This window comes from Sorex araneus, chromosome 1, assembly GCF_027595985.1.
Source record: "Sorex araneus isolate mSorAra2 chromosome 1, mSorAra2.pri, whole genome shotgun sequence".
In the NCBI taxonomy this organism is placed as follows: Eukaryota; Metazoa; Chordata; class Mammalia; order Eulipotyphla; family Soricidae; genus Sorex; species Sorex araneus.
This window is the reverse complement of record NC_073302.1, coordinates 399,343,922-399,365,539: the sequence shown is the minus strand read 5'-3', so window position 1 is coordinate 399,365,539 and position 21,618 is coordinate 399,343,922. Positions and strand designations below refer to the sequence as shown.

Here is a 21,618-nt window from a genome sequence, read left to right as displayed (position 1 = left end):
GACACAGGGTCTGGAAGCATCTCTGAAACTTGTCAAACTCTTTCAAGATTTATATGAGTCTCTGAACCATGGCTACTTAATGAGATTATTTGGCACTAGAGGCAGTTTATGGGTGTGACTGCCAGGCTTCTGGAAGAAAACAGAGATGGGTGATGAGCTTTATAAGCGTGGGTGATTCTAACATACACTGAAATTTTCGACAATGACATTAAATTAATTATATGCAACTTTAGTACCTACAGAAAATTTATATGTATAGAATTTCTGTGTCATTTAGGTACTTATATTTGGTTGTATCATCATTACATTTTTCTTAGTACTAAAAATAGATATGCTATAGTTTTGTCCTACATAGTTTTCACACAGTTTAGAATAAATTCAAAATATACAATAGAGCTACGAGAAAATGGTAAACCAATACTTTCTATTTTTATTTAAAAAAATAAAGACACCAATGTATGTGAAATTTATTTATGTTCACATGTACCTGTATGATGATAATGTCTATATTTTGAAAATATAGTATTTTTATTAGGATTATAAACTCTATGACTTTTCAAATTGTAAAAACATATAGTAATATTGAGGTTCTACCAAGACCAAATATAACTAAGATTAAAAGTATTTTATTATATCCATCTGTGAGTATAAAATCCTATTGTATCATCTGTTATTCAAGCAAGAGATTTTTACTCTGTTATAATTGAAAATAATGTCCACCATAACTGTTGCCAAAAATTTCATACTTGTGATGCAGTCTCATAATTTATAGATTTTAAAAAATTTATATATTTATTTGACTTTCTAAAAAAATTGAGTCACCGTGAGATGCTATTACAAAGCTGTTTATATTTCATCCATACAGTGCTCCAAAACCAATATTTCCACCAGTATGCATTCCCCACCACCAGTGACCCCTTTCCTTTCTGCCAACCCACCTCAATCCCCCCACCAGCCAGCCTCTATAGCAGGCACATTTCTTCTTCATCTATCTCTCTTCTCTCTCTCTATCTCTCTCTCTTTCTTTCTCTCTCTCCTCTCTCTCTCTCACCCTCCTTTTAGACATCATGGTTTGCAATGCAGATACTGAGAGGTAATCATATTTGTTCCTTTACCTACTTTTAGCACACAGTTCTCTTCCAGAGAAGCATTAATTCATGGTGAGGAGAGATGTTATATCATCATAGACAGTCTGAAACAGATAAAAATGTAAAACTATAAATTATGATAGTTGGAGATGATCATAATTTGTAGATTTAAAATTTTAGATTTAAAATTTTATCTGTTGATTGTCTCTATAACTTTCTTCCCATGAATTAGTGCTTCTAGATTTACAACTCACTCTGTATGTATGAGATAAGGTAGCTGTGACAGTGGTCTGGGGCCATAGTATGACAAGAACAAATGCAGAGGGCATCAATGCCTAATCTTCTTAGTAGTTTTCTTTTTTTTTTTTTGTCTTCTATCTTCATCACATATTTGCGACTAATAACAACTTCCTTGAAAAAGATCTGGTTTTAGTTGTTACTGAGAAATTTTTACTTTTTAAAATTATATATATTCTCATTTTCTATAGCACATACACTACTAACGACAACAACAAACTAGCTGAATCTCTTGTTCTCAAAATGTTGTAGTTAAAAAAATCTACATGGCCAAAACCACATTCCAGTGGGTTGGGTGCTTGCTTTGCACGCTGCCAACAGACCCAGGTTTCATCAAAGGCAGCCTATTTGGTCCCCTCAGCACTGCCAGGAGTGATTCTGGAGCACAGAGGAAAGAGTAACCGCTGAGCACCTGAAACCATGAGGAGCCAGAGCATCTTTTCCTGAGCATGCAGCTAGTTCTAGGTGTTGCTTTTGCAGCTGCCTTAATCATTATTTTTTAAATTTAAATTGCATCACCACGAGATAGCTTGTATTGCAAAGCTGCTCATTATTGGGTTTCAGTCACAGTGTTCCAACACCTATTCCTCCACCATGTACATTTCCCAGCACCAGTGTTTCCCACTTCCCTCCCACCAACACACCTCCTGCTCAGTATTCCTCTATGGTAGCACTTTTCTCTGTCTGCCTGTCTCTCCCTCTCCTCTCCTCTCCCTTCCTTTCTCACTCTCTCTCATTTTGCACACTAGGGTTTGCAATACAGATACTGAAAAGTTATCATGTATATTCCCTTGCTTATTTTCAACATGCAATTCTTATCCAGCGTGATCATTTCCAACTGTTATTGTCATACTCGTCCTTCTCTGCCTTTTTTTTGCTTTGTTTTGTTTTTTATTTATTTATTTTTTTATTTTATTGAATCACCATGAGATAGTTACAAGCTTTCATGTTTGGGTTACATTCTCACAATGATCAAACACCCATCCCTCCACCAGTGCACATTCCCCACCACCAATATCCCGGGTATACCTCCCCCTTTCCCACCCTTCACCTGCCTCCATGGCAGACAATATTCCCCATACTCTCTCTGCTTTGGGGCATTATGTCTTGCAACACAGACACTGAGAGATCATCATGTTTGTTCTATTATCTACTTTCGGCACACATCTCCCGTCGCAGCTGGTTCCTCCAGCCATCATTTTCTTAGTGATCCCTTCTCTATTCCATCTGCCTTCTCCCCTCCACTCATGAAGCAGTCTTCCAGCTATGGGGCAATCCTCCTGGGTCTTGTATCTACTGTCCTTGGGTGTCAGCCTCCTGTGATGTTATTCTATACTCCACAAATGAGTGCAGTCCCTCTATGTCTGTCCTTCTCTTTCTGACTCATTTCACTTAGGATGATACTCTCCGTGTCTATTCATTTATAAGCAAATTTCATGACTTCATTTCTCCTAACAGGTCCTTCTCTGTCTTATTGATCCTCTGACTCACCACCACACTTGTGGTAGATTCCAGCCATTGACTAGTCCTCCTAGCCCCAGTTTTCCTTGACCTTGGATATTAGTCTCATACTATTTTCTTTTTGCATATCACAAATGAATGTAATCACTCTATACCTGTCCCTCTCCTTCTGACTCATTTCACACAACATGATACTATCCATATGCCTTTTACCATGGATGATTGCTCTTCTCTTCCTTTGGAAGAGAGAAGGGATGTAGTCTAAGTGGTTTGGTGAATAAAGAGTAACCCCTGCATTTGCCGGGTGAGGCTTAAAAAGACAAAAAAAAGTAAAACTAAAATTTACCTGAGACCTAGTGAGACTGTTACCAAATAATTATAAACTCAGCACCCAAGTGTGAGGAAAGAGGATAGTTCTTATAATTAGATATCCATCATATTTTTTGGTTATTGTTTTTTTGTAAGGTGGTTTAAAAAACATTTTAAGAATATTACTTGGAATATGGAAAAACATTAATCTAGTATTTAATCTCATTTTTCACTGATAGATATCAATTAATATAATATATTTTATTTTGGAAATAATAAGCTATGTCAGAAACATAGGCAGGAATCAGCTATATACAAATTCATGTGGCTAGGCATTGGAGGGAAGTTGAACACTGGGTTTGAAGCTTAAACTTATAATTAATAACGTTCTATTTACATAATAATATTAAGAAACACTTGATTATCTTTCAGAAAAAATTACTAGTTTCTGATTTTTTCATATGCCAAGGTAAACCACATCTGCATTAATTATAATTGAATCCCGCTGAAATTGTATGTGCATGTTCATTTCTCTCCTCAAACAGAATCACATTTAGTTATTAAAGCCTTTTCACTGATACTTTGATTAACAATACATGGAAAGGGTCAAAGTAAAAAACTGCAAGGAAAGAGGTAATAATTTTGAAAACTTTATTCTACCCTCTCTCTTTGAAGAGTTCATAATTACATCATCATATTTTCAGATTCAACATAATTTTTTTTTATTACTTTTCTTTAGCAGAAGTGTAGAGAAAAAAATTTGGAAGAAGATTTAGTGAAAAAAATATTTTCTTTTAGCTTATTAATCTATACTTTCCAAAATCTGAAAATAGATCTTATTTCCAAAGAAGAAATTAAGCGACTGTGTTCTTCTTTACAAATATATTCTAAACGTAGGATTCAGTTTTGAGAATTTTCCTCTTAGTGAGTGCCATCTACTGGTATAATATTGAAATCATTATTTTAGTAAACTAGGTAGCACTGTAGCACTGTCTTCCCTTTGTTCATCGATTTAGCTCAAGCGGGCACCAGTAATGTCTCCATTGTAAGACTTGTTGTTACTGTTTTTGGCATATCGAATACGCCGGGGGTAGCTTGGAGGCTCTGCCGTGCGGGTGGGATACTCTCAGTAGCTTGCTGGGCTCTCTGAGAGGGACGGAGGAATCAAACCCAGGTCGGTTGCATGCAAAGCAATACCCTACCTGCTGTGCTATTGCTTCAGTCCAAGTTAACTGGGTAACATTAACTTTGTTATGATCCGGGGGTTCGATTCCCCCGCTCCTTTCGGAGAGCCTGGCAAGCTACCAAGAGTATCTAACCCGCATGGCAGAGTCTGGAAAGCTACCCATGGTGTATTCAATATGCACAAAACAGTAACAACAAGTCTCACAATGGAGAGACATTATCGGTGCCCACTCAAGCAAACCGATGTGCAATGGGATGACAGTGACAGTGATTATTTCATGTAATTAATATATGAATAAAAGTTCTTAAAACTTTAGAAACTTTAATTTCAACTTATTTATACTCTGATTTAAAAATTTAGCTTTCTAAAAGAGAATAGTAATTTATTACTAATAGATTTTGAAAACTATTTCAGATTTTATGTATGTCAACAATTACTATATCAACAGCAAAACTTTTATAAAATTATCTAAAAATAAAATATCATTTCATATTATTTTAACATTTTTAAAGAATATCAGTCATTTACTGATTCAGTAAAAAATATTTATTAGGCAGTCTCCCTGACATCAACTGGTATTTGCATTTTTATTATAACTGAGATATGTGGTAGTGTAGTTTTATTTTTTACGTATTTGGCCTGATGTATTTTTATTTATTTTTTTTTATTTTTTTTTCTTGTCGATTCAGAATAATTTTTTATTTATTTTTTTTATTTTTTTTTTTTAATTTATTTATTTTTAATTAGAGAATCACCGTGAGGGTACAGTTACAGATTTATACACTTTTGTGCTTATACTTCCCTCATACAAAGTTCGGGAACCCATCCCTTCACCAGTGCCCATTCTCCACCACCCGTAAACCCGGCGTCCCTCCCACCCTCCCCACTCCCATCTCCCCCCCACCCCACCCTGCCACTGTGGCAGGGCATTCCCTTCTGTTCTCTCTCTCTAATTAGCTGTTGTGGTTTGCAATAAAGGTGTTGAATGGCCGCTGTGCTCAGTCTCTAGCCCTCATTCAGCCCGCAACTCCCTTCCCCCACATGGCCTTCAACTACAATGTAGTTGGTGATCGCTTCTCTGAGTTGCCCTTTCCCCGGAACGTGAGGCCAGCCGCGAAGCCATGGGGTCAACCTCCTGGTACTTATTTCTACGGTTCTTGGGTATTAGTCTCCCACTCTGATATTCTATATACCATAGATGAGTGCAGTCTTTCTATGTCTGTCTCTCTCTTTCTGACTCATTTCACTCAGCATGAAACTTTTCATGCCCAAGGCCTGATGTATTTTTAGACTTCTCTATGCCTTTGCCACAATAGATTGTTAGATAATCTATTGTGGCACTGAATAATTTACTTTTTTGACCACTGAGTTTAAGAAACTCAGTACTTTTTTCTATACTAATCACCGGTCTGCACATCTTGAAAGCACTTACTATTTTTCAACCTAGGGATGTTAGAATGAGGAGCTTATGACTATTAAGTATTCAATACATGGAGAGATTAGAGAGAGGATTTGGTGTTACTGGTCTTACACATGATTATTCTATCTATATTTACTAAATGTTATATTCAAATATATGGAAAAGTTTGGAATGGGAGCGATAGTACAATGGGCAGGGCACTTATCTTTCACATGGCTAACCTGGGTTCTGTCCCTGGCACCTCCAAATTTCCGCAAACCCCACAAGGAATGATCCCTGAGCACAGACCGAGGAAGAAGTCCAAAGCAATGGCTGGATATGACCAAATATCATACATAATAAAATTTTAAAATAAGAAAAGGAAAAAAGGACACATGGAAAAGTCAGCACTAGATATGCTGCACACGACCTTTTTTCTAATATTTGAGTATGCATTCTTCATATCTACTGCTTTAAACTTTTCTCTGTCTCCTATCTCCACAAATCAAAGACCCGTCATTTGAGTATAGGATCTTTTCTACTGCATATCTTACTTCAGTGACTTTATTTGCCACCATTCTCCTCTGCTTACTTATAATTCAACAAAATTCAATGATATAAAATTTTGCTCATATGGGGATCGCACCAGCGCAGGGTCGGGAGGTCCTTCCTATCAGGCTCAGGGGAACGAAACAGTGCCAGGAATCAAACCTGGCCCTCTTGTTTTCCAAATGTGCGCTCAGTTCTTTGGGCTCTCTTCCAGTCAGGCTATATGGTTTCTTTCTTATATTACATCTTAATAGAATATGCTAGAAAATTTGAAAATAAAATGGAGTTAAATGATAAACAAATTTATGCTAGATTCTAGCAAATTAATCAGAGGACCTTCATTTTTCTTAATCTTCCTTTGCATATACGCTGTTTTTTCTGTCACTAATTAAACATTATTTTTCCTTCATTCTACTTATGTGGAGTTATTAGCAAAAGAATCTGTTTTTTTAATTTTTTTTATTAATGAGTCACCTTGAGAGTGCGGTTACAGAGTTTTGTGCCTGTGTTACAGTCGTACAATACTCGAGTACCCATCCCTCAACCAGTGCCCATTCTCGTCCATCGATGGCCCCTGGGTGCCTCTCCCCCTCGCCCCCGCTATCCGGCCACCCCCGCTGCCCCCACCCCCCAGTGACAGGAAATTACTTAGTGTTCTCTCTCTCCTTTTGGGTGTTATGGTTTGAATGGAGATACTGGGTAGCTATCCTTTTCAATCTATAGTCTGCTTTCAACCTGCCTCTCCTATCCTGAGTGGATCTTTTTGTTGGTGTTCCCTTCTCTGTCTGAGCTGCCCTCTCCCCCAGCATGTGAGGTCAGCTTCTAAGCCGTGGAGCAGGCCTCCTGGTACTTATTGCTACTATTCTATTTTATATTCCGCAAATGAGTGCAATTTTTCTGTGTCTGTCTCTTTCTTTCTGACTCATTACACTTTGCATGATACTTTCCATTTTGATCCACTTATATGCAAAGTTCAGGACTTCATCCTTTCTAACAGATGCATAGTATTCCATTGTGTAGATGTACCAAAGTTTCTTTAACCAGTCATCTGTTCTTGGGCATTCAGGTTTTTTCCAGATTCTGGCTTGTAAACAGTGCTGCGATGAACATACAGGTGCAGATGTCATTTTGACTATACTTTTTTGCCTCTCCAGGATATATTCTCAAAAGTGATATTGCTCGGTCAAATGGGAGCTCAATTACTAATTTTTTGAGAATAGCCCATATTGTTTTCCAAAAGGGCTGAACCAGTCGGCATTCCCACCAGCAGTGTAGGAGGGTTCCTTTCTCCCCACATCCACACCAACAGTGGTTGCTTTTGTTCTTTTGGATGTGAGCCAGTCTTTGTGGTGTGAGGTGGTATCTCATAGTTGTTTTGATCTGCATCTCCCTGTGATTAGTGATGAAGAGCATTTTTTCATGTGCCTTTTAGCCAATCGTATTTCTTCCTTGAGAAAGTTTTTGTTCATTTCTTCGCCCCATTTTTTGATGGGGTTGGATGTTTTCTTTTTGTAGAGGTCAACCAGTGCCTTGTATACCCTTGATATCAACCCCTTATCGGATGGGTATTGGGTGAATATCCTTTCCCATTCTGTAGATTGCCTTTGTATTCTGGTCACTGTATCTTTTGCAGTGCAAAGGCTTCTTAGTTTAATATAGTCCCATTTGTTTATTTCTGTTTCTACTTGGTCACTTGGTTCCGTGTCATCTTTGAAGTTACCTTTGGTTTCAATATCATGGAGGGTATTTCCAATCTTTTCTTCAATGTACCTTACAGATTGTGGTCTGCTGTTGAAGACAAAGGATGGGAAACAATCCTACAAGCAAACAACTTCCTCAAAAAAGTTGGGGTGGCCATACTAGTATCTACCAACATAGACTTCAGGCTGAAAAAGATTAGAAGGGACAGTGATGGTCATTTTCTATTTATCAAGGGATATGTACAACAGGAAGAAATCACACTCTTAAACGTTTACACACCTAATGAGAGACCAGATAAATATTTAAAACAACTCTTATTAAAAGAATCTTAAGTTTTACCCTCACCGTGAGTGTCCACGCAGGAATTTTTATCTAGTCTCTGTTCTCATATGGACTTTTTAAACTCTCATTTCAAATTATTTCACTGTCTTCCTGCTATTTAAATTTCCTCTTTTAAAAATGAAGGTCCTCTGAATAATTTGCTAAAATCTATCATTGGCTTGCTTATCATTTAACTCCATTTTGTTTGCAAAATTTCTAGCATATTCTATGTACTTCAAAAAATTATACAAATGAATGGCACTTGAGGCCTAACAGTCATGTAAGACATTTATTTAGAATTTTATTTCTTTCTGTTTTTCAGAGTTCGCTATTTAGCCAAGGAAAATATAACCCATGACACTGAGAACAACACGGTCTCCTTTGTAGTGCCTAACGGTGCAATCTTTGAACCATCGCTATCAGCTGGATCAGAGGATGATGTTTTAACCGTTCTCAATCTGGCAGTTGTGGTGAGTAAATGAACTACAAAATTTATTTTGGAATATTTCAGCATCCACAATAGTTAAGTTCATGAGTGATAACTATCTTTTGATATATTATTTTTTGATATATTTTTGTTAATTTTCTAATTTTAATAAAATATATGCCTAGGTCTTTCTTTTGAAAGAAGTTAGAATCATTTGGAAAGATGATAAAATTATATAAGAATAGAGTCAGAACAAAGCTTAAAACACATCATTTTTAAAAAAAAAATAGGATTTATCAATGAGCGAGGGGCTCCAGCTCAATCTCTGTTACCAAGTGGTTTCTTGAGCACTGATGGGTGAGGGCCTGGAGGACCCTGAGCACCACCAGGATGACTATGTTGATCCCAGCAGCACAGAACCCAAACAGCACCACATTTTGGGGCCCAGGAAATGAACTGCTGACCTGCTTTGCTGAGAATCACCAGGAGTGTCCTCCCAAGTGGCACTTTGATCTCAGTGAAGTTATTGTATTTGCAAAATATTTACCTCCATAGTCATCACCTCTTTCCACCCACTTATAAAACAGTTGGTACTTGTAACCTAGGGGAGTCAAAACCAGGACCTTAAAACTAATAAAACTTAACATATGGAGGGATTGGGAAAAGGAATTGGTCTAATCACCCTTAAAAATGACAGGTATATTTAATTTGTTGTTGTTAATAAGAAATTAGAAAACATAGTTCACAAAACACAAAATATAAAATGGGAGTAATCTTGAGCTGTCTTTTTCTTGTGACAATAACACATTAGTTCCTGGCCTGGTTTGGTTGCCAGGATATTTCTCAAGATATACTTTAATATTTTATTAAGTATAATTTTTAGCCTTTAGTCCATTATATACTGAGTCTGATACTTTAACTGTTATGAACAATCTTGAACGGTGTACGTTTTCTCTCTTTTTTATTTTTTTATTTTTCTAGGCTGCACCTCAACTTTATCCAAGTGCATTTGTTCAATCGGTACTCAATTCACTTATCAAAAAGTCAAAATCTTCTATGTTCCAAAGGAGAACTGTGAAAGAGTTCTTGTGGGGTTATAAGGACCCATTCCTCAGTTTGGTTCCATACCCCATTGATAGCACAATTGGTTTGCTTTATCCTGTGAGTAATGAATATAATGGTGATTTTGTTATTAGTTGAATAAATATGATACCAGTGGTTTTCATAATTTTAAATTTGTGTATTTATCCTATTTTGATATGGAATTATATATTTATAGTTTATTATTGAATGTATCTACCTGAATCTAACAGCTAAAATTAAGAAACAGTTTTAATCAGGTTTTTACACTGTTCACTATATGATTTATCTGAAATTAGGTTGTGAGACCTGTAAGTCTTCAAATAATATTTTAGTGATGATTTCTCTTCCCCAAAAGTTAAACCACATTTTTAAAAAATTGTGTCAATAGTATTTACCTGACTGTTTCTCCTTTTCTAGATATTTTTTTTAAATTTTGTCTTTATTTTAACCTAAATTTCTAGCCTAATTTGTCATAAGTTTTTTGAAAGTCAACAATGTGAGGATCAGAGGAGAGTTCAGCTGGTAAGGAACTTGCCTTGAATGTGGCTGACCCAGGTTCTATCCCCAATATCTCATAGTTCCCTGAGTCTACCGGGAGTAAGCCCTGAGCACCTCTAGGTATGGCCCAAACCACTTCCTCCCCAACAAAAGAAAAGCAAACAACAACAACAAAATACCATCCTACTTTAATAGATAAAAAATTTATTAATATATAGAAATTGTAGCTTATCAGAAATTAAAACCTTTAGTGATATCCAAATTTATTGAAGTGAAAGTTTGGTTGTTAAGAAATGTGAACTTACAGCTTAGAAGCCTACTACTGAATTGGTATTTTTATATACAATTTTAGTTAGACCCTTAGTTTGTTATTTTTTTAGATAATATTTCATCATCATCATCACCATCATCATCATCATCATCATCATCATCCCATTGATGGTCGAATTTCTCGAGTGGTCTCAGTAATGTCTCCATTCATCCAAGTCCTGAGATTTTTAAAAGCCTCTCTCTAATCGTCCTTCCAACGATGCCGTACTGGAGGCTCTTACAGGGTCAGGGGAATGAGACCCAGCTTGTTACTGGTTTTGGCATATTAATACAACTTGGGGACCTTGAGAAGCTCTCCCATGTGGGCAGGAAACTCCCAGTAGTTTGTCAGCTTCTCTCAGAGGGAGAAGTAGGCTATAAGATAATATTTAATTTTGTGAAATTTTATGTCAGCTAAATATGAATATAGATATTCTTAAGGAAACAGATATTCTATTATTTTTACCTCAAAACTCGTAAGTCTTTCCTTGGCGAATTTTGTTTTTAATTTTGCTGACCTAATTTTTAGTAACCACTTATTAATAATTCAACATTTAGAATGCCTCTAGAAAACTCTTATTTGTCCGATTTTGTCTAAAACATCCTCACATATAACAGGAATATAACAGGAATAATGACAAAATTGTCCAATTTTCGCTTAACGGAAACAAAAATATCCCAGTTTGAACCATTTTATGTTTTGTTTTGTTTTTTGCTTTTTGGGTCACACCCAATGATGCTCAGGGGTTACTCCTGGCTTTGCACTCAGGAATTACTCCTGGCGGTGCTTGGGGGGACCATATGGAATGCCAGGGATCGAACTCGGGTCGGCCGCATGCAAGGCAACGCCCTACCCGCGGTGCTATCGCTCCGGCCCCCAGTTTGAACCATTTTAATATATACTATTTGTGGGTTTTTTTTTGTTTAAATCTAACATTTTATTTCTAGATCCCCTTGCTATTTCAATTCTTTAAAAATGCTTAATACCAGTAATTTGACAATTTATCATGGTCAAATAATTTAAAATAACTATTAATGATATGTGACAAGTGAAAAGGTAAGTTAATTTTATATTTTATTTCTAGAAGTAATTTTGTGTGTGCATTTTGTTTTTCAGTACAACAATACAGCAGATGGAGTTTACAGAGTTTTCACTGGAAAAGGCAATGTTAGTAAAGTTGCCATAATTGACACATACAAAGGCCAAAAGTAAGTATCCAGATCTTGTGACAGTTGGCTTCTCTAACGCAGGGGAGGCATTTGTTAGACAACATAGCTATAAAATTGACCCACTGTACCTCAACTCTGAATATAGCTATTATGCCAGATGTTAACACTTTATTTCTTCTTCGTTCTTTCCTCCTCTTCCTCCTCCTCCTCCTCTTCTTCCACCTCCTCCTCCTCCTCCACCTCCTCCTTCTCCTCCTTCTCTTCCTCCTTCTCTTCCTCCTTCTTCTACTTTTTTGTTTTGGGGTCACACCTAGTGATTCTCTGGGCTTACTCTGGGCTCTGCATTCAGGAATTATTCCTGAAGTCCCCAGGTTGGGGGACAATATCTGGTATTGGGGACTGAATTCAGATATGCTGTGTGCAATGCAAGTGCCCTACCTGCTATACTATTTTTACAGCTTACATTATTAATAACAATTGCACAGCTGTTGAATATTTGTCCCATTTGGGGTTTGATTGACATTTATGTGCTGACTCTTAATACAAAATAAAGACAAAGGGGTTATTTTCCTTTTTTGCTGCATAACCAATATTACTGTCTTCCTATACAATTAGATAACCACAGGTAAAAAGGAAGAAAACTAATAACAAAATTGATAGGCTATAGATATTTAATGCTGTTTTATTTTTAAACTTTATACTATGTAATCATGGAAAAAGACATTGCATTATTAGTATGTCTTATGTGTCTATAAGGATGGAATTTTTAAGTGTCTCATATCTAACTGAGCTGGCTAAGCACTTAGAGAGCAGTTTAATAAATCTATGCACATACTTCATGATTCTTCTTCTAAAAATACTATATTGAAATGATGTTGTATGTTGATGAGTCAGAGAGACAGTAGAGCTGGCATGGTGTTTGTCTTGCACTTGAACTACCCTGTTCATTCTCAGGGGTCACATATGGTTCTCTGAGCCCATCAGGAGTCATCACTGAGTATATCCAGGTGTGGTCCCCAAACAAAAATAAAACAAAAGAACATAATTTTATATTGAAAAATTTTATATCCAACCCTTTATCAAGTTAAGATGAATTAGCATTTCAAGTACAGGTCTAAAAGTTACTAATTATATTTGAAAATAGAATCCCTCTTTTGAACTGGTGGTAGATGAGTTAACTTCCAGAGTCATAGTTTCCTCTTTTATTGGCTTCTACTTATTCATCTGTAGTATACATAGTTTACCATACATAAAAATGGGGGGAAAGTCCATTCTGGTATTTATGGACTTTCCCCCCATTTTTAAAGAGAATTTTTTCTTTTCAAAACTAATAAATACTTGTTAATTATTTCCTGGTAAAGAATGAAATAATCAAAGGTGAAAGAGATTAAATGCTTTAAAGTAGCCCTTAAAAACCACTGGTCTCACAGAGTCCATATTTAAAAACTGCACACAAGAGTTAAATATTCACTAGTGTAGTACTTAATCTTCTAGAGTTCATACTCACAATTTTTTTTTATAGAAAAGTCTAGTGGAGAAAGCAAACACTTCTAACTGCTCATTTCATGGGAAATCACCTGTTTGTGTATTGAAGAACATTAACAATTGTTTCATTATAGAGAAGTTTCTCTGAGAGATGCTAAGTACTCTGAATTGGCTAAGAATTTCACATCAGTTTAAGATGATAATAAGTTTAATTGAGTTAATTATAACAAGATCAAACATTTTAAATAACTTATTGCATTTAGAAAAGAGAACACCTCACATTGACATTTCACTATATGACATGTCAGCAGTGGGAAAAGCTTTCACCAAAAAGTAATGATACACAGAAACACAACTAGTATCATTTGGTTTTGCTCCCAAATATTTTTGTTTCAATATAAGAGTATAAGTTAATAAGGTCTTTTATCTTTAATTCCATTTTATACAAAAGTTGATGAGTAAGAAAGTATGCATTATATATAAATTTATTATCTCTATTGATTAGACATCTGGTGATCTTTCTTTTATCACCCCCCACACTCTCTTCAGCCAAACTTATATTCATTACCCATTTAATGCTTTCATTTCACTAAGCTTGAATACTCACCATGAAATGTCTTCCATTGGAAAAATTCTACCCTAATTATATATATATAGTTCCAATAAATATTTCTCAATTGTCTTTTTTCAGAACCATGTCTGTTCTAAGTCATTTACAACACTTTGAAGTTCTTATTTTAAATAATATCAGGCACTCAAATTATCTCAACAAGAAGAAAGCTCAGATAAAATCATGAATTAATGATATAGAACATTTCTTCAATTTATAATTTGTTCCATCTAACCTTTCTAATTTTGACATTAGTATTATCAAAGTTATGAGAAATGGTGGTTTTAATAAGAATGCTCATTTGTTTGTTTTTTTCTTCTTTTTGTTACCAAGGACTATTCCCTATTGGGACAGTTATTGTGGCATGATTAATGGGACAGGTAAGAGCAAACATTTGTTTTGTAGTGATAATCACATTGTACCATCCCCCGCACCACAAATCCACTGTTGTACATACAATGTTCTGACGATATAGAATGTACATTTGCCAATCTTTATATAAACATCATAATGCAGGATCTCTGTTGTTGAATAGGCTTAGACAATTGCTCAATGTGGAGGAATTTCTGAAGATTATCTATCAAAGATTAGCTTTGACTGTATTACTAGAGAATTATTTGCTTTGTAAAACTTAATTAACTGCCCTTCTTACAATAGAATAAAAGAATTTAGAAATGTGAAGTAATTACTAGTAATATCTTTTTAAAATATTGTAAGTGGGATCGGAAAGATAGTACAGAATTTAAGGTGCTTGCCTTGAATCCTGCCAACCGTAGTTCTAAACTCTGGCACCACATATGTTGCTCTGAGCGCTTCCAGGGGTTACTCCTGAGCAACAATCTTGAAATAACCCCTAGCATTGCCTGGTGTGCCCCAGAACACAAAATAAAATAAAACAAAGTACGGTATATGGCTGGAGAGATAACTCAACAGCTAAGCACATCCTTTGAATCTAGGAGGCCTGTGTTTGTTCCCTAGCACGATATGGTTGCCCAGAACTGTTAGGACCAACCCCTGGGACTGAGCCAAGAGTAGCACTTTAGCAGTGCTGGCCCCCAAACAAAAATAAATAAAAAATACTACTGTACAGATAATTTAAAATCAAAAGAATTTCTTAAAAAACCAGATAACTATAAGATGTGAAACAGATATCTATGTGATTGTTCAAGATGAGTAGAATCCATGAATTTGGAAGAAAAAGTATGTTATAGTAGATCAGTAAAAGAAAATAAAGAATATTAGTATTTACTACAAAAAAGCCATCTATATTAAAATATATTAATAATTTTAATATGCAAAATAAAAGCTGTTCACAGTGGGCAAAAGTGCTATGGACTTAGAATTTGAGTATGATTAAATCTGTCTCATTATTCTTAAAGAAAGTGAAGTATATGCATGCTTATTATTAGCATAAGAATTAATGTTTTTAGAAGCAATGGGAATTGAGTACTGAGATACTTAACGATGTGTTTTTAACTGCTAAGTGTCAGAGAGAGGTGGAAAAACAGAGTTTACAGATGATGAGACAATACCCTGCAGGAAAATGACATAATAAAGATGAGGAAAGTTTAAATGTAATGTTATGCAAAAAGATAAGCAATAAAAAGGAAACATGGAGTGTTTATTTTTCCAAAGGTGTTGTTGAATTTTGATTGTTTGTTTAATATTGTTATCTTAGATTTGTACAGAAACCAGCAAAAACACTCTTGAATTTACTTTGGAGGACTTTGAATCATGGGTTAGGTGAAGAAATTCCTTTCTAAGTAAAGCATTTCAACAAATAAGTTATCAGATGTGCCAGTATTACTAACTTTCATAATTGTGTAATAGTTCACTCCTTAAGAAAGAGAAATATATGTTGATGCTTCTAAATGGTGACTGATTTTTAGAGGTTTTAAGAGAAAATCAATTAAATATTACCTCTAAACCTAAGAAGTAGAGAAGTCTAAGAAGAGAAGGTATAGGTTTATTTGACAACATAAACGCAAACACATGAGCACGAGGTACACAATTTAAAATATCTAAGAGGAAAATAAAATAAGGGGAGAGGTGTGATTCTGTTGAGTGCTTGGTTATGGACCCAGGGAAACAGAAAAGATTGCAATGTGTTTTCTGTTTAGCAAATTTTAATAAATTGTTTTAAACCACCAGATACTAGGAAAAATGAGTCACTGTCAAAAGTAACAACTTCAATCTAAGAGATAAAAATGAAATTAATGGCAATATGTGTCGTTCTCTTGATGGAGTGGGGAATTCTTCTTTAAAAGTTACAAATGTAATTTTAACAACGCGATTTTAATGTATATTTTCCATATTTTTAAATTTTCAATTATTCTTGATGAATGAAGAGATCTAACATGAATTGAATGCCGGTGAATATAGATAGCATGCAGATTTGTTGAATGTAGTAGCTATAAGTCATATGTCACTTTGAAGTGCTTAAAGTTTAGTCAGTACAAGCTACAATATAACTGATCAGTTTTATATTGTTTATATGTTCAAATACTTTGGAATATTAAACATCCATGCTTGGTTTCAAAAATATCATTGCTGGACTGGAGATATCAAACAGAGAGTAAAGCGCTCACTTTGTAAATAGTTTGTTTTGTTTCATTTTTGAGGTTTGGGGTCATACCCCACTATGCTCAGGGTTTCCTCCTGACTCTGCTCAGAAGACCATATATAATGGTTCAAAATAGGGTGAGCTATGCAAGGCAAACCTATGTGCCCTATACTATCTCTCGGTCTTGATTTCTATCACCACATGACACCATAAACACTGCCACTAGTGACCACCCAACACAAATCCAAGAGAATCCCTGAGAACCACCAGCTGTGGCACAAACCCATATCAAATTGATATCTGTATCTATCTATATATATATATATACACATATATATATCACTGTATCACTGTCACTTGCTTGAGCGGGCACCAGTAATGTCTTCATTGTGACTTCTTGTTACTGTTGTTGGCATATCGAATACGCCATGGGTAGCTTGACAGGCTCTGCCATGCGGGTGAGATATTCTCGGTAGCTTGCCGTGCTCTCTGTATACTGCTAAACATTTTTAATTTATTTACTGTTTGTTTTGTAACTTTATTTACCATGCTAGAATTAGAAATTTCTATTTTTCGATGATTTTTCTATGGTATGCTTTTTACCTTGTGCCACTTTATCTCTAAACAGAAGGAGCCTCATTTGCACCCTTTATTGACAAGAAACGGGTATTGCAAATTTTTGCCCCTGACATTTGCAGGTAAGACAGACATTAATTTATTTATTTAAGAAATATTCTTTTTAAAATTGTACTTTTAGTATTCTTTCTAAAATTTATACTAAGTTGTTCATACTTCTTAATCATGTTATTTCGTTTTATTTTTGAAAAAAGACATTTTAACAAAATAAACTTATTTTGAATACATTTTCAAGAAAGAACAAGGACTCCTTCATAGGGAAAGAAGGCTAATCATGTCATTTCAGAAAAAAGAAAATAAGCTTGTCTTTATTTATTATAAGGAATAAACACACTACAGAATTCTAATGTTTACAACATTAAAGGGTGTGAGAGAGATTTTAAATGATATAAAGTTATCCTTTGTCATTTCTAAACAAGAACATTTGCTTCATTTTGGCTAAACTGTCTCTGGACATTTAATAACAGTTACCACTAGAATGGTTTTCCAATCTTTTTAACAATGTGTAGAGAAGAAGATGCAGCTGTCACAAAACTTTGTAAATGAATGTGCTCTGCCGCCACAGTGATCTTTAAAGTTGAGGGGTGACACAAACATTGAAGCTGTGACAGTACAACTGACTCCTAGTCCTCTTCTGAAAGACTTGTGGTTGCAGCAAAGTAATATTTCTGAGTCATCTCATGAGAATGTTGAAAAGAGGTGGTGTTTCTTTCCATAGAATAATTTGGAAATTAAAAGAAATATCTATTGAACCCCTGCACTTTGTTCATGCTATGGTGGACACAGAAAATTATGCAGGCGTATTACTTAGTTTCCAGAATGTTTCTGAACTTTCCGTGATTTTATTTTTATTCTTTATTTTGAGAAATAGAGCTCTCTTTTTCTTCTTTTCTTAATTGAATCACCGTGAGATAAACTATATTTTTATTTAAGCTGAGAGCAAAGCAGTTGGGAGACGTAAATATTTACTTTATAGGAAAAAAATTAGCTGACAAATGTCTTGAGTATAAACCCTCTATGGCACTTTACAAGCAAAGATTGCTTTCTGAAGTTGTTGAGCATAAAGGGAGCATAATTTGTCTTTAGATTTTGAGTTGTGTAATGGCTTAAATTGTCATAAAAGTTCTTTTATGTTTTTCTAAGACTCAAACAATAACTTAAAATTCTAATAAAGGTATCCTGTTTCGGGATCAGGATAATCTGATTTTGTAATCTAGTTTTATGATAGCGTGATGTGATAGAGATCCAGTCTTACACATGTGAAGCCCTAAATTCAAGACTTGGCACCTGAGGGATAAGAGGGTGTGACGGGTACGGCTTTTGCCTGGCATGTCATTTACTGGGTTTGATTTCTGGCACCCCAATTGTTCTCCTGAACCCTCAGAGGTGTTCCCAAAGCACAGAGCCAGGAGTAATCCCAATGCACCACTGGTTATGTTCCCAAAACAAAATTAAAAAAAAAAAAAAACTTGGCACCTAGAAAAAGTCATGTCTGTTATTTCCAAGTGAAGGCAAGAATATAAATCTGAAAATAAGGGGAAAAAATCATCTCCAACACATAGTTGAGGTTCCTGGAATGAAGCTTTCTTATCTGTGTTTAGGTCAATCAGTATTGTGTTTGGAAGAGAAATTAATCTGAAAGGAATCACTGTGTTCAGATTTGTTCTTCCTCCCAAGTCCTTTGCATCTCCAATTCAAAATCCAGATAACGGTTGTTTCTGCAGAGAAAAAGTTATCTCACACAATTGTACATATTACGGTGTTCTAGACATTAGCAATTGCAATGAAGGTGAGTACAAATTGTCAATATCATAGCCCTTGATATAATTTTTATTATTGTTTGAAAGGTTACCATTACATAGGTTATCGTCCTCATAATACTAAAGAAAGCAATTAGGCAGAAGGTAAAAATGTTAGTAGAATTTTTCATTTTGATATCTAATTTTTTTGAGGTACCAATTATATTTCAGTTTTGTGAAATGTAGTTACTAGACATATCCAATAATACTTAAAAATTTAATCTTTATCTCTTTTATGCATGCATAAATAGTTTATTCGATTAATTTTCTTGTGTATATTAATTATTAACTTATTATTGGATATGTGACTAAAATACTAAAAATTTTAGTATCCTAAAATAAGAGTTAACACACAAATTTGGAATTTATCCTACTTTTCTTACTTTTTTCACACTAAAGAAATATGAAAGAAAGAAAATCTTGAACAGAAATTCAATCCTAGTCCAAAAGCATATTAATGCTTGAAAATTTGGTTAAAAGTTGTGTCCCCGAGTAAACTTTATATATCGAACATAATTAATATATTGAACATCATTAACAAATATGGAACAAATAGTTGATATTAAATATTAGTAGGATAATTCAGAACTACGTACTCTGTACAATAATGATATTATATTTTTTCCTTATATTCTCCCCTCAGTGTCCAAAACTAACTGTATTTTGATTTAATTTTAATGTCTTATTTTCAAGAAACTATTTTATAAGTAGCCTGTGAAATAAGGATATTTATCCCTAATAATCTGTTGAAACTTATTTTCAGGAAAACCTGTGTATATTTCACTTCCTCATTTTCTATATGCAACTCCTGAAATTTATTCAAATATTGAAGGCTTACATCAAAATGAAGAAGAGCATAGTACATACTTAGATGTTGAACCTGTAAGCAAACATACTATTAATACTTTTATACTGATTAAAGTAATAGAATTAAAATATAAATTCCCCTCCTGTCAATCATATTTATTGCATCACAGTTGATATTTTATTGTATTGAAAATTATGCTAATTTCTTCATATAATTGCATGTTAAATGTCAAATAACTACATTTCAGTCTGATTTTATAAAAAGTTTATATTTCATATAAAAGGACTTTTATTCATGGTTCATGAGTACCAGTGAAAAATGATTTTACTTTTACATAAAATTTATATTAAAATGATTTCTACCAAGTTATTTTAAGCTAAGTAAAATCTATAGAGATAATATAGGGGGTAAGACACTTGACTTGAATACCATCAACTTCCATTTCATCCTTGATACCTCGGATGGTCCAAAAAAAATCACTAAGAGTAATCCCTGAATTCAGAACCAGAAGTAATTCCAAGTACCACCAGGGGTGCCATCCCCCCAAAAACAAAGAAATTATGTATTTCTACTTAGTTCATATTTTACAACAATATTATTTATATGAAAAGCACATATACTGTGACTATATATTATGAGCAACTAAAATACATTTTCTGCATATTAATGAGAGCAGGATATGTTATACTGAATTGATAAAATCTATAAAAATGACTGCAGCACAAAATTTCAGGGTTTTATTGGGGGATGTGGGTACACCCAGTGGTGCTCAGGGCTTATTTTAGGCTTGGTGCTCAAAGACCACTCCTGGAAGAGTTCAGAGCACTATGTGGAGTGCTGGGAATTAAACTAGGGTCAAACATGTGTACAGTAAGCACCCTGACTGTTGTACAATCGATCCAATCCCCAAATTTTGGTATTTTAATTATTTGGATATTGTAGCACTTCACTGTAGCACTGTCATCCCTTTGTTCATGAATTTGCTCGAGCGGGCACCAGTAAAGTCTCCATTGTGAGACTTGTTGCATTTTTTTTCTTTTCTTTTTTTCTTTATGGGGTCACACCTGGCGATGTACAGGGTTTAGTCCTGGTTCTGCACTCAGGAATTACCCCTGGCGTTGCTCAGGGGACCATATGTGATGCTGGAAATCGAACCCAGGTTGGCTGCGGGCAAGGCAAATGTCCTACCCGCTGTGCTATTGCTCCAGCCCCCTTGTTGCTGTCTTTGGCATATAGAATATGCCATGGGTAGCTTGCCAGGTTCTGCTGCTCCAGCGGGATACTCTCTGTAGCTCGAGGGGCTCTCCGAGAGGGAGGAAAGAACCGAACCCCGGTTGGCCGCATGCAGTACAAACGCCTTACCCACTGTGCTACCACTCCAGCCTATTTGAATATTATCATTTTCAATATTTTGAATATTGAATAATTTTTGAATATTACCCTTTTTAAAAGTTGAATGCCAGAATTTTGTTGTCATGTTTGTTTTTAAACAATGATTAAAGCAATGATACATGAGTTCTCATTAAGCATATATTTGGCCAGGCATAATTTGAGAATTAAATTAATTATATGTAATCCTTAATTGTAAAAAACTAATGCACGATGACAGGTGCGTGCACTCTCGGGCTCTCCGGGCGGCTCTGTATCACCGCCCGCGTTCGGTGCTCCGGAACCACTGTGTATGGGCTGGATCGGGACGGCCATTGGCCAAGGACAGGCAAAGGAAGAACGAGGACCAAGCTGGTTGCTGATTAGTTACTGTTTATTCAATCTTCCATCTTTCACATCTCCCGCACTCCCAGCTCCGGCCTCTCTCTGGATCTACTGCTGCCACCCTGGCTTCTCTCATCTCTCCTCCTACTTATCTCTCACACCTTGCCCTCTAGGCTACACCCAGCCAGGTAGCAAAATCAACATGA

The 21,618-nt window shown here is 35.3% G+C and overlaps 1 protein-coding gene across 1 annotated transcript in view; it reads left to right on the top strand.

Annotated features, from left to right (window-relative positions):
* LOC101545905 (platelet glycoprotein 4-like) overlaps positions 1-21,618 on the top strand; it is a 203,313-nt gene that overhangs the window by 162,798 nt on the left and 18,897 nt on the right. Inside the window, exons 5-11 of the mRNA XM_055123813.1 lie at positions 8,634-8,781; positions 9,720-9,899; positions 11,746-11,837; positions 14,227-14,273; positions 17,085-17,154; positions 18,694-18,881; positions 19,655-19,773. Coding sequence (XP_054979788.1) covers positions 8,634-8,781; positions 9,720-9,899; positions 11,746-11,837; positions 14,227-14,273; positions 17,085-17,154; positions 18,694-18,881; positions 19,655-19,773 — 844 coding nt within the window. The remainder of the gene's footprint in view (positions 1-8,633; positions 8,782-9,719; positions 9,900-11,745; positions 11,838-14,226; positions 14,274-17,084; positions 17,155-18,693; positions 18,882-19,654; positions 19,774-21,618) is intronic.